At 36.1% G+C, this 27,625-nt stretch overlaps 1 protein-coding gene across 2 annotated transcripts in view; it reads right to left on the bottom strand.

Annotated features, from left to right (window-relative positions):
• Positions 1–27,625, bottom strand: part of DDX55_1 (ATP-dependent RNA helicase ddx55) — an 87,904-nt gene that overhangs the window by 39,447 nt on the left and 20,832 nt on the right. Inside the window, exons 1-5 of one of the 2 annotated variants that reach the window (XM_051218061.1) lie at positions 11,114–11,712; positions 7,492–7,817; positions 6,020–6,146; positions 3,635–4,006; positions 641–748 (exon numbers count right to left, since the gene is read on the bottom strand). In XM_051218061.1, coding sequence (XP_051064495.1) covers positions 641–748; positions 3,635–4,006; positions 6,020–6,146; positions 7,492–7,817; positions 11,114–11,293 — 1,113 coding nt within the window. In that variant the 5' untranslated portion in view covers positions 11,294–11,712. Of the gene's footprint in view, positions 1–640; positions 749–3,634; positions 4,007–6,019; positions 6,147–7,491; positions 7,818–11,113; positions 18,708–20,778; positions 21,001–23,827; positions 23,904–27,382; positions 27,510–27,625 lie in introns of those variants that run through there. The other variant, XM_051218060.1, reaches the window with a different exon arrangement.

The raw sequence follows: 27,625 nt of genomic DNA, 5'->3' as shown, positions 1-27,625 counted from the left end.
AATATTTATGGAGTTAAAAAAATTAATTAACCAATGCACGAAACTACTGAAACGACAACTATAAACTTGAGAGCAAATACTATGTGCAGGGATTATTTTCACATCGAGATTTTAAATAGTAGTTAAGTGGAAAAAAAGGTATGGATTCAACGATTTGGTACAGGGACAATTTAATAATACACTATTTCCGAGTGGTTGATAAGCTTTCCGGTAACTAAAAAGATAGTGAGACAGTTTTAAGTAACACTTGATCGCCATTAACACTAGAGCAATTAAAGGGACACTAATTAAGATGGGAGTTGACATTCAATGCCAGTGTCATTAATCTGACTGTTATGTTTTAATATGTTAATAATTCCACGAACAACTGAAAAACGATGCAATCAAAATAGAGTAGAGTTCAGTCACAGACTAAATCGTAAGTATAATGACTATGTTTCTAACTATACTACTAATTGATCAACATTCATGTGTTTCCAAACATCGCTTTACTGGTGTAAGTGTTAACAATCATGAACTATGATTTCTATCGTTGACCGTAAAACATACAAAACTCCATGGAACGAACGAATGACAGTTACCTCAATGAAAAAGACCGTATCAAATGAGAAAGTTAAACAACCATAAGATAAAAACCAACCTTTAATTTTCCCCAGCCGACACTTGGTCCCGACACACATGGTACCTTTTTAAGCCAAGGTTTAAATATATACGTCCAAATTTGATTAGCCAATTCAAGTATACGACTCTGTAAAGAACCAAAAAGAAGAATATCGTTGCTGATATATTAATGCCGACCCCAATCAACAAATAAATGTCAAATACGAAATGCCTTCAAGTAACTAAACAAAGGAGAATTTTTTTATAAAATCTAGTGACATTCTATAGAAACGATCTTGTTTATAAGAATAATTCGATATGATGTCTTAATCTAATCTAGTCAATTTACAGACAGATAGAGTATCTTCCTTAGACTATACTAAGGTTTCATTTTCCAAGTATTGTCAGCTTTAGTATATATCAGTTACATTGTATGGTGGATATCTGACAAATATGAACCACTTATCAATTGTTTCAGTCAAAGTTTATTTACAATCTACACGAAATCTAAAAAAGACAACCTTTATTAAACTTGCTGCTAACAAACATCTAACTAACAAATATGACGGTTATGTACTATACAATCAAATGTCACTACATTGAACATTACTAGAGGAGAAATAGAGACAGACAAAAACTGTGTAATAACAAGCATGAAACGTGTTTTGATTAAAGTTGGCACACTTCTGGGTAAGGCAACCAGAAAACAGGTAATACGATAAGAAGGTAACACATAAAGATTGAAAATGGCTTGTATAAAATTATATATTCATAATTTGTGGTGACTATATGATTAATGCATTCAAATTTCAGCTGGATCATAGATTCGAAATTAAATTAACATACATTAGTTCGAGCAACTAGGTAGTATTGTGGTGTATGCTACTTATGTTGACAAATATAAGTAGTAAGTAATACCAATCAGAAATGCAATGCATGTTAGCAGAAGATTGAGAAGATTCAATTGAAGAAAACAGAAAGTAAATTTTATTAACAACAAAATTGAAAGAATCATGAAGCATGTGAAGGACAAATGATGTATTCAATGTATGGTTTTAATGTTTTGTCAAAGCATTCTGTAATTTTACATTAAACAATAAATTGGTCTTTCCCATCTGAGTTCTCGGTTACTACACTTGGTGTCACTGACCAAGAGGAAGTTCAGTATCAAAACCAACTACTTACTAAGTCACAAGAAATCAAAAAAATGTTAAGACTTAAAGTAAGATGAAAAAAATGATATGCAAATGTTCCAGTACACTAAGATTCAGGTTACAACATAGTGTTCGATTATCAATTTTATTTGTCATGCTGATTTTACCTCACAATATATAGTGTAATGTTTTAGTTTACCAATCCTCAATCTTTTTTCCATACTACATTCACTGTAAGCAGTTAAGTAAATTAAAGAATCATATACGCTTAATATATGATCTCAATAACTCTAGTTAATAGATTGCTACCAAATCCCCTGGTACGACCAATGGTGGGGAGAGTTAGCTCTCCCTCTCCAAATGCTCTCATATGGATACGCGTATACAACCACTGCCAGGGAAGTCCTACTCACTGTCTTCTCACACCATGGGTGTTATTTACGAAGTTGAGAAGGCGAAAAGCAAATGTCCGGTGCTTTAACCAGGTTGGTGGATACGGAGGATCCACCTAGGGGAGTTGGAAAACCCTAATTCCAAACCAATGGTGCACATGGGTTCCAGGATACTGAGGGAATGGCACATGAACCTATTGTTGGTCACCGGCTACCATGGGACTGAATCTCCTGACGCTGCTCCACTGCCTTGTGGACCAGACCTTTAGGTCAGAGGTTTGAAGTACTGCCCTCTAAGAAAACCACCTGCTTCAGATTGGACGCCCGAACAGTATACGAGCCCTCACACAAATCGAATAATTTGTTGGCATATATATATTTGGTGCCTGCTTGTACCAACTTTTGTGTGTTAAAATAAATAAAAAAACGCTGGAGGTGAAGAGGATATATTTTACAGAAATTATCAAACTGCGTCCCGAGGCAAGCCTTAGATTGGAGTCATCAAGGAAAAAAGAAAAAAGACATAACTAGGATCACAATGAGTCGGGGACTGGAGACAAACATTAAAAGAATAAATAGCACTTGGCAACAACTCGAGAGAGCACAGGACGGCAAGGCTATAAGTTATGGACGAACCAATCAGATTTAGGATAACAGGTCTTGGATTTTGGTGGGACATTCACCCACTGATTTGTCCAAATAGCGTTTTGGCGTGATGAAAACCATAAATCTAATTCCTAACCCTAACCATCAACTGTGAATCATAATCCTTATTCCTCAAACTACTTTATAACCCCCACTTAGCCCTAGTAAGTAGGCACTCAAGGTCACTGGGCGTCGCTCAAAGGTCGTCTATAAATTATAGTCTCACCCGCGGGACAAAGTAGTTTGGAGATTCCCTGTCGGTGCCTTATGCTTCACGAGTAACAGGTGTGAGGTTAGGGTTGGGAATTAGAGTCAGGCATTTTTTGGTGGAGTTTTGTTCTCTTAGCTAGATGGCTTGGTCGTGGAGCTTCCATCGTTCTTCTGAACGACACCATCAGCAGAAACTTCAGACTTTCAGAACGATGAAAGCTCCACGACCAAACCATCCAGCTAAGAGAACAAAACTCCACCAAAATCATCCATCTGAGCTACAAATCTTCTCCATCATCTCTAAAGTCAGGGTTTTCATCAAAAAATGATATCAATTACAATGCCGTAATGATACTTAACCATTTGGATAAGTGAATTTCGAGCCAAAATCCAAGACTTGCTATCCTTAATTTCATTTGTTCGTGCGTGAATTATAGCCTTAACAACCTTGTTTGTAACGATTAAATTGCCAGGTGGTATCGAAATATCTTCGTCACATGTCAAGAAAGCGATCAATAGTGAAGATGAGAAAGTTTGGAGTTCTATCACGTAATTCAGCCCAATAGTTAACTGAGATCGATACGATTCCCCCATACCATCAATAACTATATGGAAAAGATATAGTTCACTAACCTTAGACTCTTTTAAAGCATCAATAATACGTAACAACTGAGAGACCAATCCAGGTTTAGCCAATATTTTGAGACTAGCTAAAACTGTGGATTCCCCGTATGATTGAGTAGTCGGCACATCATGATCAGAAACTTCATAAAAAACGGAATTGGATGTATAACTCGGCTGTCTTAAAGATTTACACATATCAGTAGGTGATGGTATACAAGCATCGAATAAAAAACTGAAAAAATCATTCGGCTGAAGTTGTCCACGAATAGAAGGATATATATTATTAACATTGAACTTTGAAGATACATTCTGATGTTTTGAAGGAACTTCTAGGATAATCCATCGACGCCAAAGATCATCAACATGTTGAGTAAGACGATTCTGAAAATAAAATATAATGAAACATACAAAGTTTGAAAAATGTAGAATTTACACAGTTACAATATAGTGAATTATTCTTCAAAAAACTGCGATGCAAATAGGATAGTTTCAGTAGGCTTTAGCAAACAGTATCTGTAGTTTCAATAAAACTGAACCTGAGTAGTTTTCTGTTAAACAAGCCTCAATTAGTGGAGTTGAAAAACACTGATTTCAAACCAATGGAACAGATGAGATCCAGGATGTTGAGAGAACAAATGGCGTATAAACCTATTGTTGGTCACCGGATACCATGGGATCGCATCTTCTAACGCTGCTCTACTTTCTTGTTTGTGGATCAGACCTTTAACTCAAAATTTCAGGTAGTGGCCTCCTAAAATAACTACTTGTTCCGGTTTGGGCACTCGAAAGTATCCAAGCCGACACAAATCTAGTGATAACTACTTTTTGTAGCGCACTTATATTTCGGTGCTCCTTTTTACCAATGTTTATGTGTTTAAATAAATAAATGAACAAGACTGTGCTGAGTGGTTAGTCAAATGGAATGTAGAACTTGGTCCATATGTGTATTAACTCAAGCTGTCAAACTACATCAGCAAAGCGATATGCCAAAGTAGTATAGTTAACAGCAGTATTAGTAGTAATAAAAAGGATTGGAGATTTCAGATACGATTCATGAAGAAAATAAGGATTTCTGGAGTAAAAAAAGGATTTTAGTAATATAATTAAGAAACTTAGTACCTAAAGGATGGAAGAGAGTGTGATTAATTCATGTCCTATGCTAAGATCTCACAACTCTGACTTTAATGAAATGAACGAGACTACTTTCCACCCGAATAACTAGAATAGAAAGATCAGTTTACTAATTGAAACCTTTTGATGATGAACCCAGTATATTATTACGAAGATACAATTTAGTTATTCGACCATGTATTAATTACAATGAATAAAAGTACTGAACTGATTATTTGTCACAATATAGAAATCAGCAAAACTGTATTGAAAGTCCATGAGCAGAGTTCACACTAAATAATTTAATGCAACAGAAATTCATTTTCATCAATACTGTTTCTATTTTTCAAAAGATGAACTTTTAGGGATTGGACATCCCCAATAAAGTGAATGGATATGGGCCATTGCAAACTACTCTAAGCCATAGAACTCAGATTTATTCTCTAATTATTAATTCTGAAAATTACGCGGACCTTAAACAATACAATCTGCACTTATCAACATGGCTCGGTTCAACAGTCACTAACTTCATGGATCCATGTCAAGTCTTGATTTGAACACTCCTAACGTTTTTCCAACCTAATCCTACACTGTACTAGTAGTGAAAAAGAACAGTTTGGACGTCAATAACCCCAAAATGCCCTGAGAAGAGTTAGCTCTACCTATCCAAATGCTCTCACATGGCCACGTGCATACAACCACTGACAGGGAAGTCTTACTCACTGTCTTCTCGCAGCAGGGATGTTGTTCACGAAATTGAGAGGACGAAAAGCAAATGTCCGGTGCTTTAATATGATTGTTGAATACGAAGAGTCCATCTCGGGGAGTTGGAAAACACTGATTCCAAACCATCAGTGCACATGGGATCCAGGATTCTGAAGGAATAAATAGTGTATGAATTAATTGTTGGTCACCGGTTACAATGGGACTGCATCTCCTTACGTTGCTCCACTGCCCTGTGTATTAGACCTTTAGGTCAAAGGCTCGGGGAGTAGCCCTCTAAGAAAACCACCCGATTCGGTTTGAGCACCAGGGAAGTACCCCATCCCTCACAAAAGTCGATTTGTATGGCACATATATTTGGTGTCTTGTTGTACCGACGTTGGTGTGTTTAAACAAAAATAACTAATAAATACACTATGGTAGTCACGGCTTATTATGCGTTTACCGTCACTAATACAAATAAATCTATGCGTAGCCTAATATCATGAAATATACATAATGAAAAAATGGTAGACAATAATATTATGAGTTGGAAAAACAAAAAAGAAACAACCGTAATACCTTGCAACGTGTAAATGTTTGTTGACAACTTTGAAAGACAAGTACTACATCTTTACTAAACTTTTTATGTTTCGCAAATAAATGTTCAGATTCTTCAAGTGATGTTACCACAGTATCAACACATAAACTAGGTAAGACGAAGGAACAAAAAGATGTATATTTTACAATAATAAACTAAAAATAGTAACATACACGTACATATACACAATGAAATGATGTAATAAGCAGATTAAAATATTGAATTTGTTTGACACTTAGTATGGATAAAGTGTTAAATAATTTTTTTTTTAAAAAGCATTAATCTATGAAGCTTCCGATTGTTCGTCTGAGATATGTTACCAGATGTAGACTAACTGGTTGAGATTCGTACGACTAACGTGATTGATCGTTGAAGACTTTGGAAAATATAATTTAGAATTAGTGGCAATGGGATAGATTTATTCACTGTTTGTACTCCTTTTAATCCTGAATTCTAAAGCTAATTTATATTTTTTATTCTGCGAATTAATTGTTTCTTCTTGAATCATATTCGTTGTTACATCTGTTTTATTACGGTTAATATGACTACTTTTGTTAATTCGATATTTATCTTTATGAATTTATCTTACTGTGCAGATGCTCTGTACCAATTTGAACTGATTGACATTATTCCAAGGTTTTTACGTTGCTTATGACTGACACAAGGCCCACACTGTGTCAGATATTACTTTAGATAGTTCAAATGAGCTTAAAAGAAATATCAAAATATTTCCGGTATCGTTTAATGTTAGACGCGCAAGTTGTATAATGTCTACAGAACGTATGCAACATTATCCAGATTTGTTGTTGGAAATCAGGCTTTAACCCGAATCAATTCGTAAAACAAATAAAACTGAAGGTTTGTACGGTTGCGTACTCCGAAACATGCTTGCTAGTCAGAGTTAACACTAAACTGGCTTTAAAGGATTAAAATATTACACGGAAATCCTGTAACCCGTAAAGTTATAAGCGAAATGTTTAACTTCAGAAATAAAAGAATTTGAATAGCATAACTAAGCATGAAATGTGAATAATTTTCTAGTTTGGTTTAAAAGTTTCTGTTTTCCGAAGCAGATTTAACTACGTAGAAAACAATTAAAAAGCTATACTGTTACAAATTTGTCTAGTCGAACATTTCAATAGTGAATAGAAGTAATCGCATAGACCTGAGTTTTGACGGTAGTAAACTACCACATTAAACCAGAAATAAAAATGGGATATCTCAAGAGTAAAATACAAGAACAATGGTTCGTGAGATGGTTTTCTTCAGAGGTCGCACTTGGATGTTTATTCTGCAGCTTGTAGGAAGAAATCGGTATTCCATACAAAGAGGCTTTTAATTAAACACTGTAATTTGTTCTGTTAGTACAAACACTGTTATGGTCTGGATACCAAAAGATATTTTTTCAAGGGATATTCCGAAATACACTAAATGAATAAGAATGATTACTAACCGATAGGTTTCTTCATCTATTTCCACACATTTATCATCGAGTTCTAAATCAATCTCTGAGTCTTTGGGAGATTTTACAACTGTGTCTTCCCATTTCTTTTTCTTATCAACGACCGAACGACGTGAACATTGGTATAACAGTTGATTGACTGAAGACTCGAAGCTATTTATGGCCTGGTGCAATTCTAGGAGATAGGAACAATTGTCATGCATATCCAAAAGTTCCTGGAGTTGTGATACTGCATTTTGGTGTATATTAGACACTGAGGATACTCGATTGTCTCCCTCATTTAGATCAAAATGAACGGACTTCAATTGAGGTATAACCTGAAGAAAAAATGTTCCATATATAGTAAAAATGTAGAGTTAAAAGCTAGCAGTAATGGTAAGAGAGCTCCTGCAGTTATCTATTATGAAAGCACACAGAAATAACTGGGACTAGAGTAATATATTCGCAAGGAAATTAAGCATGTCAGTCTGTGAAACTCTAATTTCTGGCTCAATTTACATGATGTAGACTAGTTTGCCTAGATAAACACGAAAATATTTTATTTACTAGTATTACTTTCCGAAAGAAGCTGGTGATTCAGCTTTAATAATAACTAGTGAATACCGCAAACAGACACAACTAACTTTTCGAAACGAAAGATATTATTATTAACTAAATTACAAAGTACAGATACGTGCACTCGGCTTTGAGCTACATTTTATGTATGCTGGTTATTGAAGCTGTCCAGTCACCCAGAGCGATAAAAGTAGAGTGAAGTTCGGATCTGTACTTTAGTGACTCAAAGTTAAACACGTTTACTGTTGAGCCACCGGTTCACTGAATATAAACGACATCCAAATGTATAAGTAACTGATCGAAGAACATCACCATGATTGTATATATACAAACAAAAAGAACTACGCTTTAAAAATTAAAAAGAATGATATCGAAGAAAATTTGGTGGAATACTTCCGTAATGTATTATCTCAATACTTTGGTTAACGTTTTTCAACTAGCTACTTCGAAGCAAAAAATATTACCCAGTCGAAGGAATTTTCAACATGAAAAATAGTCCCTGAAGCAGACTGAAATGAGTAAATTTTTAATATAAAAAAAGGATATAAGAATATAACAGATAAATAAATTCATTCATTAAACGTGAGCCACATTACAGGTATGAGATAATGTACTACCCGATTGCCCAGGTCGGGGCAGGTGAAACAGGGTTCTGACCGACTCAGTGGCTGAAAGTCGAACGCCTTGACCACTAAGCCGATGCTTTACTGTGGAGAGCTTCGAAACTTTTGAGGTTCACCTACTTGAAACTATTATATTAGAGGGAAGATTAAATGTTGAAAAATTTGAAATAGATCTTTGCACAAAAACCGTTAGATTTTTTATTCATTATGCTGACATTTGTGATCAGAATGATACAAATGGATAGGCAATGAAATTGAGACAATCACTTTTAAAAACAAAAGAAATTTCGTTTCCATTATGTTTAGTTATGTACCCGGATATGGTAGCAAAAATGATAAACATGTAAAAGATATCAACAGATCTTCTAGCTGTTTTTTGTATGTTTATTTACATCTGCTGAACTTAATACTACAGGTTATATCCTAAGATTAGATGGTCAGGTTCGCAAAATCGCGCCTTTCACATAACAATTTTCAGTAGGTGTTTGCTTGACAGTAATTTGCCTCGATACGGCCGAGAGTGGATAAAAACCGTTCTTCCTCCCCATACGCTCTCACATGGCCGCGTATTTACAGCCTTTGTCAGGAAAGTTCTACTCACTGACTTCTCTTAATAGGGGTGTCGTTCACGAAGTTGAGAAGACGAAAAGCGAGTATACGATGGGGACTTTAACCGAGTTGGTGGACACAGAGGATCCGCCTAAGGGAGTTGGAAAACCCTGATTCCAAATAAATGGTTCATATGGGCTCCAGGATCCTGAGGGAACAAATGGCGTATGGACCAATTTTCGGTCATCGGGCAGCATTCCAACCCTCACACAAACTGAATTAAACACGAACACATAGGTAAATTGTCACGTGTTGTATGCATTAATTTTTACTATTCAAGACTCGTTATGAAAATATCAATCATCTTTCAACACACAATAGTTCACCTTAATAAAGGACAAGCAGATTCTGAGGTCCCCATAATGTAATGTTTTTAATGGCGAGACTCTAATTTATGGACGAGCCAATCAGAGCCGTTAGAAGGATTTCAAGGTTATGGAGCCAACTTAAGTGCTTAATGCTAACGTACGATGGGTTCACAAGGAATTTTGTACAAAACATGATAATTGAGCGGCTATAACAAATGAAACAGTGAGACTATAATTTGTGGACGAATTAATCAGGTATAAGATAACAGATCTCGGGTTTTAACGCGAAAGCCTTTCATCCATTTGGCTAAATAGATTTCTGGCATTATAGCTTATGTCGTGATGAAAACCCCATATATAATTCCTAACTAAGCAAATTATGTCAATTATCGCGAACTGGATAGTGAAAGCACTAGTAACACTGGCTGCAGCCAGTTACTACAATATATACAGATGATTAAAGAGCGTACAGACTCCTACATAGGCTTGTTTATGCGCATCGTGTCGTTGTCCACAAGTGGTATTTTGTGTACTCAACAACCGGAGTGCACATAAACAATATTGAAGCTATGTGGTCGAGGCTGAAAGAGATTTTGAGACTTTATCATGGATCCAGAGGCCGACTCAGTCAGTCAGTCACAAAGTAGAACTTCGTATGTACGTACATCAGTTCGAGTTGCCACCAGAGGCCGACTATTCTGTAGCCGCATGGATGATTTCCTCTACTGCATGCATTACGATTTTAGAACCTCTATATTTCCTTGCTTTTGTATAATATATTTTTAGCCTATACTGACTGTCTGGTGATTGGTTGATATTTCTTAAGGTCACTTAAGACTCGTTGAAAGGTCGTCCATAAATTAGAGTCTTGCCGTTTTTAATTAGTAGGCATAGCTGAATAGTTCATTTATATATCCGACTTGATAATAATCAGTAAATATCATGAACAGCATGAAGTACCTCTAGTTTAAAGGTCTAATGGAACGAGGCGCAATCGCCTTTAGAAGACATTTAGAACCAATACGGATTTCCCGAGCTAGAACAGGGAACATTTATATGCATTTTCCACATATGGGCCAAAGCTAAAGATCGTCTTGCTTATGATTACACGTGATAACAAAGATCATAAACAACGAAAATGCAAAGAGTGCTTCTCAGGTAACATTAGTCATGCTTAAGACAAAGAGAAGAAGAAGAAAAACGTCTTTCAAGATAGTGTGTCGTAGGGACTTTAGGACAAAAACTAAGAAACAAGACCCACTTATTTTCGGATGTAACTTTTATGTAAAATCGACTAGTCATCAAGACATTTAGCAAAGTTCAAAACAATGGACAATAAAATTTTTCTTGACAAACTTTGTGGAGCCTAAGAAGTATCAGATTCGTATGAGGACAGTCTGGAAAAAAACGCTTTGCACTCGTAAATTGAATCCGTATGTTTCACTCAGGTGATATCACCAGAATAGAAACTTAAGATTGTAATGAATATATAAGTTCATATGAGCAACAATAACAAACCTTTTCTCTTGATATCCCATATATATCTTGAGCCTTTAGCTTTAATATTTCGAATTCGGACACTAACTCTAGAAACTCTCTCTGAACTGGCCGAAAATTATGATGATTTTGCAAATAGTTAACCAGTCTGAACTTGGCACTGAATAACTCCAACCTTAAAGACGAAACATCACTAGCCATAAGAATCCAATGCTTTTGACGGTAGTTTTGCAGCTTGTCTGAATGTGTGTTGTATGGTAAGGGAGTGTGAAGAGCAATTTATGAAATAATCTGGAAGGAAGAACAGGATGAAAATTGTGCTGAAGATTCAGCAAGAGAATTGGATATAATAACATTGAATAATAAAAGCAATCGGCAGAAATAGATGAAACAGGCGTGAGTTTTTACATTCAAAAAAGCCACTTTACGGAACCTTGACAAGACTAAAGACAACCTTGGAATTTCGACTGTTGTAGACTTCTGTTGTAGATAACATTGTTATTATCCACATATTTCAGAATTCCACTTTGCTTGTGCAATCTTTATTACTGTCTACGGAATTATTGTCCAAATTTAGCTTCGACTCTTCCTTTCCAGCTTTGCTGTTTTCTTGCATGAGATACGGATTGTCAACCATGAATTTAAAAAACAAACGCACGCGTTTTACAAAACGGCAGTGGTTTCGTTCTTGTCGTAAATCAACCTTACTTTTGTGTATTTGTTGCATCTAAAACATCCTTGGTCTACTTCAACTTGAATTATTTCGGTTAAGGTTTGAAATTTTCTTCGAATCCGTCTTGTGGTGCTCTTGTATTTGATTCTCACACTATTGATTATATTGTGTTTTCGTCCTTTTTTCTACATGTTTAATCTGTTAATAATGGTCAGCTGTACTTAAAAGTGTGAACAGATCATTTTTCCTTGCGGATGAAAGAAATTCATTGCGATGAGTGTAAAATGTGGTTCTACTAGATGTAAACCCGTGTCAGTCCCTCCAGTAACAAATGTTACTCGAAGCCTAACTACGGTTGGGTTTGTATATTTTGCTATTCAAGTGCTAAATTGCTGATCAGGGAGCTAATGAACCTTCTGGTTTTGGTCTGCGAGAAAGTTGACAGTGGCTATATCGTTAACATAGGTACTGACAACAAATTGTGTCAGTGTAGTAAGTGTTGCTATATGATGAGCCAAACACTCGACTGCTAAGTACTGAGAAGGAAATTCTCCCCTGAAACAAACAAAGAGTGAAATGACACTAAATGTTGGTAGTTACGAGTTGAAGTAGCACTTGAGGACCCGGATAAAACCTTCACTGTCTCCAATAGTTCCGATATATCTGTACTGAGTGACGGGGAAAAATTGCCATGTGAAGATAAAGATGCTAAAGATGAAAGCCATGAACAGCACCAGTCTGGTTGGTAAGTCTTTGATATACTATCATTCTTTTTCCCAGAATACACCGCCAAATTTCCAAGACAGGGCTGAGCTAAACCCTAGCGTGACTGAAAAACCTTGTTCTCATCGAAAATTATTGTAAATAATATGCTAGAACTAAACGGTTTTGATCCAAAAATAAGAGATTCGCATGTTTTAGAAAAGATCGGAGCATTTATTCGTAGCATCTTACCAGATGACTCTATAGAAGTTCAGATCAAAAGATGGATAAGAATAAATAGGACAGAACAAAATGTTGAACTCCGACTTTATAGACTCCCTAAGGTAATCCTAGGATCAGAGAAACCATGAAATCTTCCGTTAAATCACCACATTGTGAAGTATGGTCTATATCTAAAGGCACACCTAGTTTAGTTATGTCACAGTTCATGCGATAATTAGCGCCATTTAGACCAAATAACTGTCCATTGTGGATAACTAAGTAGGTCAAGAGGCTTCTTGGAGGTAGAGAAAGGCAATGGAATATGTTTATTATTGCAGTCCCTGGACAGTACAGATGCATTTATTGTAAAACTAGGGACGCTTAGAAAGCCTTGATAAATAAAGCTCGACATTCATATAAAAAACAATTGGTTAAAGATTATGAAAACAGTACAAAAAGGTTTTTCTCGTAAATAAAAAGGCGAACTCAGAGAAACGATGAAATCCCAACACTTTGATACGAAAAACCTGTCGACACTGACAAGAAATGTTGTCACAAAGGCTGACGCCTTATCAGAATGTTTTAGTTAAGTGTTTTTTTATCAACGATGGCGAAAGGCCAACAATCAGCTGTGATAAAAGACCTGCTATCCTTACTACTGAAGACTGATGATTTCCTGTTCCCGCTTATTCAGCAGCCATATAAACACATTAATAATTTAATAACTATCTACACCCATATATCCGAAAGATATCCTCATCCTTGACTATTCCTAACGTGCACTATCTTGAATTATATATGTATACCACATTTGGCTGGTAGTTGTAAGGGATACGTAGCAGGGTGCAATCATTCGTGCGGATGCATGACCGAGCGCCTCTAGCCAGTTTGTGACCAGTAAAACTAATGAAGTCAGCCCAATGTTAGCTTGAAGGGACATTTATTCCAAGAAATCGTTTACCTACACAGTTCACTTCTCTCTTAGTGGTTTTTTGATGACCCTAAGAAGTGGCCAGCCACAAGTTTAAACCAATCGAGCTTGTTGTAGGTTAACACTGTTCTAATAGATCGTGATGCCCCCAGAATATGGTCGTCTTTTCTCGGTATAACGGATCACCTGCTGCAATACAGCAATTAAAAAATATACAAAGAAAAGTTTGATTCGTATTCGTCGGTGACTTTTCATCGCACTCAGTCGTCTTGAAGAAAAAAAGGTGTAAGTGCGTGTAAAAATACACTTGAAAAAATACATGGTATATTTGCACATAAATGTTTGCACAAAAAGGTTCTTTTGAATATGTAAGCATATCAGTAAAAGACTATTTTTTGACAAAATATTATAAAAAAAAACAGAATATAACCGAATAACTGTGAGGTGCAAAGACTAAGACAAAACGGAACGTTACGCAATGTCCGAATTCGAATCGGCATCCACGGCCTGTAGTGATAGCTCGAGGGCAGCCAAAGTTCGCTGTTCATCGTTCGACATATTCGTAGGTCACTGTCCTAGTCGTAATTTTCCCGGTAGGTACTGCTTCTGGTTAAAATGTGAAACGGTCAACACACGTTCAGATATAAGAGCATCCATTTAAATCAAGTAGGGGTCACACAAAATCAAGGTGAACGTGGCCGAAACGAGCATCAAGAGTTCCGAAATATCTTAAGGGACGTTTGTTGGTCTAATCACCTAAGGTTTCTGGGAGCCTACATAGAAACGTGCCCACACATCTTCATTCATACCAAACCAACAAAATAGTTCTGCATTGATCTTGATGGCCGCTTGAACTCCTAGATGAGATTGTTTGTACAACACATAATGTTTAGTCACGATTTGGTGGATTCCTTTGAAGCAATTCAAGGAAGTTATACGGAACAAGGCTACTGTTATGAATTTTGATCCTGTCAATTTTCACGTGACAAAACGACCATTACGAACACTGAATTATATGACGCTGTTCTTTTGCAAAAACAACTGACACGTTACAACAGCACCGGCAACCTCATGTTAACTTGAAGGGCCAGTGAAGTATCACTGAGCCCTAGACAAGTCATCCGGCAGTGGTTTGCTGAATGTTGAGCAGTTCATCAATCTACGTCAAGGTCAAATGCAACCAACTCGCATCAACTATTTCAACTCCATGGACTGGCTTATACAGTAATGTTCACACTTTCACTTGTACCTATTTTAACTAATATATTCCTGTAATAACGTCGTTTGTACTACACGGTCTTCAAAGCAGCCATAGTATCAAACTAGATGATGACTGCGAGCTGTGACTTCGGCGTTAGCTGGTTCGTCACACTATTCCCGTCTAGCTAGAGCAGGACCCCAATCATTCGACGTAGATCGTCTACGTTAGCGATGTACAAACTGTGATTCCCTATTGGTCCTTCGCGCCTAGCCAAGTTCGTTGAGTCAAGAGAGCAATCCCAGCTACCATTGTACGGATCGTATATTTCAGACATACCAATTTTATATACTAACTAACCATTTGCGCAAAAATTTGAAGAATCTTGAGGGATTGACGAAATAATGTCATCTGTGGCCAAAGGAATATTGTTATGTTCTTTAACCGGATCAGTTTTTGGGGAAACAGTTGCTACTTTAAAGATAGCTATCGCCCTTGGATGTGCGGCAAAAAATAACTATAGGGAGTGGTTTCCGTATTAAGTGACCGATAATCATCAGTTTGAAGGCCAGTCGTTGCTTTCATTTTTAGGGGCCAAGTGCAAGGTGGATGATCATGGACTGTCAGATGGCCAAACAATCCCCACTTCTATCATGTGCTTTAATTCATTTTTGGCCGACTTTAGCTTTTCAGATGTTCGTCGATATTTCGAAAATACAGTTGGTCGTGTAGTTGTGATGTACTGTGTAACGTTGCTAGTTAAACGTGGTAGTTTTAGTCGCATTTTGTGTAGTTCAGGTCTCTTGTTGAGCACCTGTTGGAAGTGTGGACAGATTATGTACTTAAACGTGACTGAGGATGAACTACAAACAAAACAATGTTTTGAGAACAGATAATTTAGTGTTTGTGTCCCATAGATTCTGTTTGTTTGGATTATGGTTTTGTAACAGGTTTAAATCGGTGATTGGCATAGAAACGTTTGCAGCAACGACCGTCCAGTAATTGGGTTTGCATTGATAAACGCTATGATAATCACATCGCTTACCTTATATAGCGATCCCTCTCCTATTCGCTGCCCACAGTTTAAAGATCGGTTCGTGTGAACGGTCGTGAGGATAGTGGGAAGGATGTCTGCCTCCCCATAAGTTTCGACGAGACTGCAAACTTGCGTTTTCACGCCAGTGATGTACAACAGTTTCGGCCCCGTACAGTAGAACTGTCCTGATGTTCGTATTGAAGATTGTGTCTTTGATGTTAGTCGAAAATTGTTTTGAGTTCAATATGTCGTTTAACTGTAGGAATGCCGACCTTCCTTTGCCAATCTTTGCCTTTACATGTGCATCAGATAGTCCTTGTTCATCGATGATGATGTACGTGAAAATTTCCACTATCATCATAGCTTCTCAATCAAGTGTGATTGGTTTGGTGTTCTCCGAGTAGTATTTTGGGATCCAGGTTTTTTTGTGTGTACTGAGGCATACTGATGCAAGGGCTTTTACTACAGTGGCTGTCTTCACACGAATGTGTTAGTGTGTATGATATAGAAAGGCTAGGTCGTCTGCAAAGTTCAAATCATCTAGTGGTAACAGTAGCGAAAAACATAACACGACGTTACTAACGCGACTCTGTTTTTCTTATTGCAGGGTAACAAAGAGTAAGTCTACTGGAGGGTGAGTAACAAGCCCTACGTAAGCTGAACCTACAGAACGGTGGATAGAACAATTTTGTAATAAGTTTTTCCTTTTGATGCTCAAACCACGTCTTTTAATTTTCAAATATATATCTGTTGTGTCAATACGTCGCGTTCTTACTTTAGAGGTCCAGACTGTTGTGTTATTGTTTCAAACCGCTCCTGCTTCCCAGTAATCGGTAATATAAAGTGCTATATAGTTGCACGCAAGCTATCCATTATATCCTGTGATTCCTTCGAGATGTAGAGGTCATCATGATCCAGCCGACCTGAGAAAGAAAAGGAGAAGGTAGGCATCCATATCTGACTCCGGTCGTTGCGTGGAATGCATCTGCCAGCTGTCCTTCATGCACAACTTCGCACTGTTGTCCTTCGTCTGAATTCCCTATGATTTTGACAATCTTCTGAAGTACTACGTAGATTCGTAGAAGCTTCCATAATGTTCTTCTATCCACACTGTCAAATGCTTTCTTATAACCATGGAAGTTAATATGTAGTAATGAGTTCTATTCGGCTACCATGGCCTCAGGCAATGATTTCTACAGTTAAGTGATCCGCATTATATTTCCCATGGATGTCCTCTCAGGAGCAGCACAATACTAAATCGATTTAGTGATATCTTGATGTGAGGAGATTTACGAGAGATATGGCGAATAAAAAGTAATTCCCTTGTAGCTCGACTGTACCATACAGGTCTAAATTACGAGCTTCCAGGTCACGTGAGCCGCGCCTGCTTTTTGTTTGTCTAATGGCTGTTCTAAGTATGCTTCTGAAAAAGTCTTAGAATTATGGTCTACTATGATATTAGTACTACTCAAATAATAGGCCAATTCATGCAGTATGACCAATTTCTCCCGCCTTCTCCATCGTTTAGATTTATCCGCGTTAAATGTTGAAAATGTATTTTCCGACTGTCTCGTGTTCACGTTTCAGGATTGACGGCATGGCTTGGCCTCGTAGGCGTAGTCACTCCTAAGTGTTGTAACATGATCTTCTATTCATATTGTTCTATTTCTAGCCTTAGCGTGTTCTTCATCATATATTGATGATTGTTATGACGCGATGAGTTGATGTACATAATAATAATACCGCCATGTAAGACCTCATAGATTAGGCAGTTATATCATGACAAACCTATAATTTTGGGATTGTCTATTATTAGAGTAGTACTAATATCATAGCAGACCATAATTCGGCACTCTCACTATAGGCTTTATTTCGACCTATAGATTATCCCCAGTTTAATAATTACAGTCTCTCACAATCATAACCACTTTTTGTCTCGATCTTGTACAATTGTCATTTTTTAATTATGGTATGATGTGCTCTTGTTTGCCTGTATATAAACCAAGCACGCCTGGAATAAATGACTCGTACAGTGGAAGTTGTTATTGGCGTTCTGAACTTGACAGACAGGGCTTGGCAGAAAAATGACCAATAAGGACGCTGGGTTGCTAATACCGGTCGATACGTCATAGTTGTGCCGGTGTTAAGATGGCATAGGTTGTATTCTGATTGGCGAATCAGTCACATGATAGCTAGCCCGGCGAAAGTCACAACAAGAACTCTAATATATTTGCTATCTCAGTGATGTTCTCTTTATATGCTATGTCTGGATATGCATCTCGTGATTAGAATTATTAACTACTTATAATCGTGTATTACCGGACCGACAGAAATTCAAACTAGCCAATCTCTGACGATTTAAGTAACGTCCTGTGTATTTTTCTTGTGCGTATAATTTATAATTGATATATTAACACATTAGTTTTTGACGTAATAACTTTATCACTGGCCAAAGAGTATTCTACTATTGACTAGTAAACTCTTGAAGAGAGTAAAGAGACAGGAGTGAAATAGACCTGGACATCCTTGCAACATTTTAGAATGTTTTCCATCTAATTTAGGAAATTCATGACGGTTCAAGAACCCCACAGTCTTAGATTTTCGGAAGCTCGATACGCGGATAAACCTACAGTATAAAAAGACTTACAATAAAAAATAAAGACACGCCAAAATGTCTTTGTTAACATTTAATGTATGGTATAAGTATTCTTTTATTTACAAAAGGCTAGGTATTTGATAGTCAATGAACATATACAGAAAGGTGGTAGTGGTTTAAAAGGCAAATTCCAATTTGTTTCTTCCTTGTGGCATGACGAGTATATCAGTAGAAGTTACTAATCACTTTTCCTTGATCTACAAATACCAAAAATAAAATATCTATTAAATTCAAATTAGTGCTGATGATATTACTGCTTACGCATATTAGGGAATAGTCCAGAAACATTTCCAAAATTTATTATATAGACAGAGATATAACACAGTTTTTACAACTCATAATCCTTCATTTACTATAACCATACACTTAGAACTATCTAGTCAATTAGTGAACAGAACTGACTATATTGCAATTCTAATAAGCATGCAATTTGCGATTTTACACAATTATCTCACATTCTCTTCTATATTGCGACTGTCTCACATACTCAACATGGTTAAACTCTATCGATAACGAACTTTCACAGGAACTTTGAAAATAACCTCATGAAACTAGGCACTAGTAATCGTATGATTATTATTCTTCTATAAGTTTCTGGGAATTGTTGAATTGCACAGCTTGATAACACAAACAGAACTTAGTTGGATAACTATACAAAATAGAAAGCATTGGATGGCGATTAGTCTGAGGCACCAAAAAAGTGTGCATTTACGATCTCACTGAGAATCAGATCCAGAACCCTCAGGTCTGGCGGAGGGCTAGACAAACATATAATTTATATATTGACTTTGAATTTATTACAGATATATTTCGGATCGTACAGCTTAGAAAACAAACTTGGTCATTTAATTAGTAGGTTTACAACTAAGTAATTAACTCAAGACTAGATAACCATGGGCATCAAAGCAAAATCCGACACACAATGCAAAATCCTATCAAGTTTGTAGATTTAAAAACAACAACGAACAAGTGGAAACAAATAAAAAAATTATGTACGAAACAGCAAAGAGAAACAAGAGAAGTACGACTACAAATCAAGTGAAGATCAATAATTAGAGCGAAATGGAGAGTTTTTTTATTTATGTCAATTATATTGACTATAATGAATCAAGCTACCTATCTACCTATTTTATCAAGCTATATACTGATTCTTATACAACCCAAACGAACAATACGTTTACAGACATATTTTATTTTCTTGTTCACGGTATCGAACACTTATCACTTTTAAAGCGTGTGTGTAAATAGATAATTTCATGTACTCTGATGCAGGCGAACAAACAGAGGTTGAGGCAACTGAGTATAGTTACCAATTGTTAGATAATAAACCCTTCTGAAATCTATAAAAATTTCCAGAAATAGTGTAAAATAAGGCAATAGGAATGTATCTTCATTGTGAGAAGTCACAAAGTACTTACATAATAAACATCGTCCGTTTCCATCTTTCGGTGTGCTTCGCTAGCGTCGTGCTTTCGATGCCCTGAAACTCTTCATTTCGTCTGACAATTGTTGCAACTTCGATGCCACGTTCCGCTTCACACTACTTACAAACTTGTTCGTGAATAGCGTCCGTTACAATAGTGCGCATACACACCATTTGTTAATTGTTCCTCTTTTTTAGTTATCAAAGTACAATTGTTAACTACCTGTAGTACAACTACTCAAATTACATTTACAGACCATATCTGTTAGTCTTACAGGATGTACAAAGGTTGTCACACAGTTGTTTGTAGTGAAAATGGAATAACACTAAATCGTTACCATAAATCACCCTTAAAGAAAAAAGTACACTAATTTCGAAGACTTACACTGGCCATTGAATACTTGATGAAAAATAATGGTCAAAAAAGTCCATGCGAGGAAAATTAACAAAATTGCATGAATTGACCTCTCTAGCTTGTTTGCTATTAATCTCTCTTTATAATAAATATATTGTTCTATCACCAGCCTAACTGTATTATTCAAAAGTTTTTGTAAGCAATATAGATAATTACCAGGATGGAGTGAGCCGGTACAGTTAGTGAAGTGACTTAGGCGTGAGATCGCGTCCCATCATGTTAAGTGAACAACCTTAGATTAGATCTGTTATTCTAGCGCTTTGGGTAGGTGTATTAATACCAATCTTAAACTTAAATCCTACAAGTTTATTCGATTTCTCATAAGTAAAATGTCTTGTTAGATACTTGTGATGAGAAATAAATTAGTAGTTTATTCTTAAATAATATGGACATGAAAATAAACTACTAAATGTAACACAAACCTACATACCTTCCCCTTATACGATTTCTTTAATAATCTATAGTCGACAAGTAATTCATCAATATCTTTTACATTATTCTCCTGTTTAGTTTCTATTATCTCCTTATTCTTCCTTTCACAGATTTCCGGGTGCGAAGATTCATTAACTAAATGTTGTTTCTTTAATGCTTTAATTTTACGTGCTCGTTTCTTTTTGGCAATCCATGCTTTATTTTTTTCCTTTTTAATTAACTGTAGGGTAAAGAAAACACGTAACGACAGGATCGATAAAGACATAGAATGACAGTATTAAATAATTAGGTAAATAATCTAAGGAAAACATTCTTTTAATGTACTAAACAGTGTATATTAATTTAATCCGAATAAAACATGGTACAACTGAGAACAAACAGTAATAATCGTCAGATGAAATAGAATTTATATGTAGGTTAAGATGCCAACGAAACAAGTGATTCTATTAGTAGACTACTAATCGAACATTTTTACCCGGAGCTTTAATATATAAGGCCATGGGGCAACATCAGGAGATCCAGTAACACGATATTCCATAACCACAAACATGTTCAAATAATATTCTTCAGTTGAGAATCTTGGAGCTCATGTACAACTTTAGTTCATAAACAGATTATACCAACTCTACTTCTTAGGTGGATCCTCTGTATGAACCAACTCCACTTACTTTCCATACTTTATTTTTCACAAATAACACCCTTATTTCGTGGACGTAAGGACTAGGATTGTCTGGCAATGGATGTAAGGATATGACTATGACAGTATTTTGAGAGAGAGAGCAGACTCTCTCCAACCTCAGCACATATATATATTGGTACAAGGAGGCACCAAATACATATACGCCACACAAATCTCATTCGATATGTGTGAGGGTTGGGATACTGCCCTGGTGCACAAACCGAAGCAGGTCAACCTCAGCAGTATCAAAGGACTCGGTAGCTAACGCTCATCAGCCCAGAGGACCAGACGTCAATAGAATCTTACTACAACATAATTATATAAGCATTAACAATTACAATAACTGTTTAGCGTGAAGATTTGAGCTTAGCATTCAGCAAACAGCTAATTTTCTTAAAACCAACACGCTGTCTTTATTAAACTTATCTGAACGGAATCATTAATAACCAACTATTTCTATTAAAACCCACCCTTACGAATGTAATCCAGATTTGAATTGTACCCAAACGACAAGAACTTTACTAATATATAACACAGCTCATAAAATTATTTGTAAAATCTAATTATAGTAAGCATTGTAATAATGCTTTCTTTAAGTGATTGGCTAATACCATTCATATTGATTCATAAATGTTAACCAACATTTTTGCTCCTTTGACGTCTATTGGTGAGTACATTTGATGTATAAATCTTATAGTAATCGGACGAGAAAAATGACATGTAATTGTGGTTGATCAGAGTGTGCAGAGTTAGATACATACTACTGACTGCTTACTTTGTAATTTCCTTTCTATTCTGAACTCATTAACCGTAAGCAGTTTGTTAATTATCTGGTTAAACGCATGGACATTGGTACAAAAGGGCAAAGAATATTTATGCTCCACACTTTGTCATTCAGTGTGTGGGGACTGGGATAATGACCGGGAGCCCAACCCGAATAAGATGGTTTTCTTAGGAGGCCACTCTCCAAGTATTTGACCTAGAGGCCTAATCCACAAAACAGTGGAGCAACGTAGGGAGATGCAGTTCCGTGGTAACCGGTGGCCAACAATAAGTTCATACGCCATTTGTTCCCTCAGGATACTGGAGCCCATGTACACCATTGGTTCTAAATCAGAGTTTCCCTACTCCTCTAGGTGGACCATCCGTGTCCACCAACCCGGTTAAAGCGCCAGAGCTTCACTTTTCGTCCTCTCAATCTCGTAAACAACACCCTCATTGAGAGAAGGTAGTAACTAGAACTTCCTTGACAATGGCTGTATCCACGTGTCCATGTGAGAACCTTTTTGAGAGGTAGAGCTGACTTAACCTCATCCCCATTCTCGACCGTACCATGGCATTTGGAAGCTTGTAATTGTGCTGAATAAAATTTTATCTGGCGCATAAACTGTTTCTCTATTTTTGGTTGTGAAAGATTTAGTGCTACGTGACTCCAGTATGTGTATACAGTATTGATCGAGTATGGAGTCTAATGGAAGTATAGTCTCGTTAACAGGTTGCATTATGGTATTAAAGTAGTATAACGTGGCATATAAATAGATATATTTAAATTACGCCATTAAACCATAAAACATACGAATTCACAGAGAACGTACTTCTACATTATTTCAGTAATTAGATTTAAGATAAGTTGTACATCCTTTAATAACATCATGCAGATCACATACACACTGCCAACAGACATAATTAGTTAATTACAACAAATCTAAAACATAAAATCTTACAGCTCAAAGGTTTAGGCTTTAAAACATCAGCAGAGTGATATATCCAACGAAATTTAAAGCAGTGGTAACTTTCGGGAAGAATTTATGAACTATTATGGTATATACTCTTCTAACAAAATTACTCAGTAACCAGATTATCATATCTTTATAACTGCATTTATCATAGGCTACTTTCATTTGACCCATTAACTACTGTTATACGATTTACTATTCTTAAGTTATTCTCAATCATGTAGTTACAATCTCCTATACTAACAGTCACTTTTGAGTCATTGAACTTGTATAACTAGTATTTTTCACTTTATGGTTTGTGATGAGATCTGGTCTGTTTGTATCTAAACTACGTACGTTTGATATATATTATTAATACAGTGGAGGATGAATACTGTGTTCTGGATTCAATAGGGAGGGCAAAGAGAGGAACTATGGAGGGTTGATAACCGATATCAACTTAACAGTCACTCAAGGTTACTAGTGTTGGTCGACTCCTTGATGAAGTAATAGAAATCAATATTTTGGTTAATGGCTCTGTCACGTAATATTAGTGAGCGTCCATAAGTTATCACAAAGCGTATACAAATAAATGAATGATAGATTTTATGTAACAGTTAAGAGAAACAAACACATGCTCGCATATTACTAACCCATTTAGGTTTATTTTCTCCATGTGTTTCATCAGATGACTGCATTAATTCACGCTGTTTAGCTACACTTTTATCCCTGAAATAAACAATAAAGAAATACAAATTTTCACTTTTTTTTCCCATTATTTAGTTGGAATAAGGTTATGTTAATACGAAACTTGTATTCGTAGAATAAACAATGTATATTTCTTGGAAGATAAAAAGATAAAGTTAGTCAGTCAGGAGCAACGTAAGACCTAAGGATAATACCTCTAGTTTTTCTTTATCTAGTTCGACAATTGAGAAATTATGTACATATCTTTTAGAGTCAGTTGGAAATTTGCTTTCGGCTGTTTGATTTTCCAGACCTTTCAGTAACTGATCTCTGATCCAGTGCCAGTATAAACCAATCCTTTTCAATTATTTATCGGGTCAGTAATATTTTACCAACACTTTTCAGACTTAAAGTCCTTCAAACGACTGAAGCAGTAGCCATCCGAATGAAGAGACCTGAGCTACGCATACAAAAGAAATATCTTCAACCGCTCCTCCTCCCCTGGCCAACCTCAAGGCCAATTAATCGATAGTAATCTTATCTATCGAATGACCCAATTTGACTATTGTAATTACGACCTTTTGTAGTCAAATGTAATTGTCTCTGTTATCTGTATTCACAAATTCTTGTATTATTATTTATGTGTGAAAATTATATTTGAAATAATCTCAGCGATTGAAATATAAAATAATTCCAACGTTTCGTCCAACAAACTTGTCTGGACTTCCTCAGGTTTATCCTATTACTATTATTGTTATTGTTATTGCTATTGATTAAATGTCATTGATAATCTCCTCAATACATGATTCATTTAATTCGTATTCATCCCTCTTTATTACGTCTTATTAATGAGTTTTTACACAATATAGTCTTCCATTAAACATTTGATCGAATTGTAATTGCAGTACTATTTCTCTCACTCTATTTGACCCAAAATTATATACAGTAATTACATGAACATACAGCATCGAAAATAAGGAATGTTAATTAATAAGCATACAACTAGATCATAATTGTTACAAAGAGGGATTATAAGTGAATATTCGTGACGTGTGGTGTTCGTGAGTTGGTATTGGTATGCACACTTTTCAGAAATGGTCTAGTTACTCTAGAGGAATGACAGGAATTGAGAAATGAAATTTGGCTAAACTGAATCATATATACAAATAGATCCGTTAGAAATTAAAGCACCCTAGTTGTCTAATAGCATGCACTTACCAGTTGGTTGACTTTTGACAGGTTTAATGTATCATGAGTAGTTGAGCAACGATAATTCCGAAATGGTAAGACATATATCAATTAAATAAATGATTATAATAAAAACAATATAAAAATATCCTAAACTGGATATCTAGATTTATTACAAAAATATAAAAAATAGTCCACCTTAGGATAGATAGTATTGAATGCTTAACCTACAACAAACATCAATTCTTATGTAACAATTAACTTTTTCAAGTTAGCATTTATAGTGGCGACAGGGATGGAGTTCGAACCAACGCGGAGAAACCCTAATCGATTAGCCCACTGTTATAATTCTTTCTTATTACAACCGAGCTATTCCTATTGCTTAGTATTCTTGGACACCAATTCACCTGACAAGTCCCCAAATCAGAACACGGTTGGACAGGAAAGAAATTTTATATCCCAAATAACAAGGGTAGATGGAAGTAAGAATAAGTAGGTAAGGATAAGAATTAGCCAATCAGTGTGCACCAATGCAATCGTGTATGGAGCATGCTTTAATCCAATCTATGTCTTGCTAACACTATCTCTTATTCTTAGTTGCAAAAATAAATATATTTGTGACAAAGGATAAAAAATAATACTGTAATAATCATTGAGGTGATAAAGAAATATTATAGTTTAAGTGGATGATTTCAACGGAGTTTTGTTCTCTGAGAAAGAAGTTTAATTGTGAAGCATTTCATCTTCCTTCTGGACATTATAGTTAGTGCAAACATTGGGCTGAGCTAATCTAGTTAGATTTTTCTGTATATAACTGATATATTATCTGGTCGACGTTAAGATCCTGTCATTTTTATTATCTTCCCTCCATTGAGATGATTCTAGATATAGTCCAGAAGGATGATGAAAGCTTCATGATTAAACTATCTCATTCGACTTGAAGAATGGAACTTCAATAAAATTACGATTATCAAACATACTAAACTGATGATTATCTAATACAAGAAATCGAAGTAGTACATAATGTGATGATGTCTTTATTTGCTGACACACTCTCCCTTCAAGACATTTTATAGTTTTCTCTGAGTATTATGTACTTAGAACAGTTAGATTTTAGTGAGTCGTATTTCTGTACAATAAATGATCCATATTCTATGATACACAAGAATGAATACATTTATGTTATTTGTTACTGTTCTAACCCATGGTCGCTGACTAAAATCATATAACAAAACCAACAAGCAGAATATAGGTTTTTTAGGCACAAACACGTGCGCTTCGGTCATAGTATGATGTACATTCAAAAGGCACTAAAATGATAATTTTCATTCAGTGTAAGAATGTGGTGTGATTATAAATATTAAGAAATAGTTGGTCAAATATGTTATATCCCACATCGGAATTCCTGCAATTGGGTTAAAAGTGTCAGACCTATATTTTTTGGGAAGGAGAGGTTATAGGCTGGATCAGTCGAAGGACAAGTGAGAGATGCTGACAGGTGTGTGCTATTGGTCAAGATTATGCTCAGTTATTCGAGGTACATGGATATATGCTATTGGTTGAAAATCTGACTTAATTTCTTCAGATATATATATATACCAATGAATGAATTTGTGTACCATATCTTAATTCAGGTTAACCAATAAATGCCCCCGAATGCCAAATGTGGGGAGAGCCCACTCTCCCTCTCGAAATGCTCTCACATGACCACGCGTATATAGCCTCTGCTAGGGAAGTCCTACTCACCACTTTCTCGCAACACGAGGGTGTTGTTGATGAAATTCAGGGGACAAAAAGCAAATGTCCCGTGATTTAACCGGGTTGGTGAATATGGAGAGTCCATCTAGGGAAGTTGAAAAACCCCGATTCCAAACCAATGGTGTACATGGGCTCCAGTATCCTGAGGGAATAAATGGTGTATGAACCAATCGTTGGTCACCAGCCAGCATAGGACTGCATCTCCTCACGATGCTTGACTGCCCTGTGGATCAGACCTTTAGGTCAAAAGCTTGGGGTGTGGCCCCCTAAGAAAACCACCTGCTTCGGTTTGGGCACTCGGGCAGTATCACAGCCCTCACACAAATCTGATGAGATGACAATTATTTCACGATGTAGTGCATATGTACCGGGTGCCCCCTTGTACCAATTTTTATGTGTTCAATTAAATAAATAACTAATAACCAATAAAAGAGTTCTACTGAATCTTGGTTTTGTCACGCGAGTAGCTGGTTGGCCTCGCATATATATCAGTGTCAGACTCGGCCGACCGTATAACACAGCAAAAAACAAACAAGAAAATACATAAAAAGAAAACTATGGCGTGTATAACATACCGGTAAGCTAATTTCGATATATCTACATTTGATGGATTAAATGAACTAACATTACCAGTTCGTAATTCTGGCATAGATGGGAGTTTTAAAAGTCCAAAACCGTTGGCTAATCGACCATAATCCAATTCTAATTAAGCGAAAAAACATAAATTAATACCATTTGGACAAGTAAATGTAACGATTGGATGAAAAAAATATGATCTCAAGAACATTTAGTAATCCATATTAAACCACTATGTTGAT

The sequence above is a fragment of the Schistosoma haematobium genome, chromosome 7 (genome assembly GCF_000699445.3).
Source record: "Schistosoma haematobium chromosome 7, whole genome shotgun sequence".
NCBI classification, from domain to species: Eukaryota; Metazoa; Platyhelminthes; class Trematoda; order Strigeidida; family Schistosomatidae; genus Schistosoma; species Schistosoma haematobium.
The sequence above is the reverse complement of the archived record's forward strand: the minus strand, read 5'-3'. Positions and strand labels throughout refer to the sequence as shown.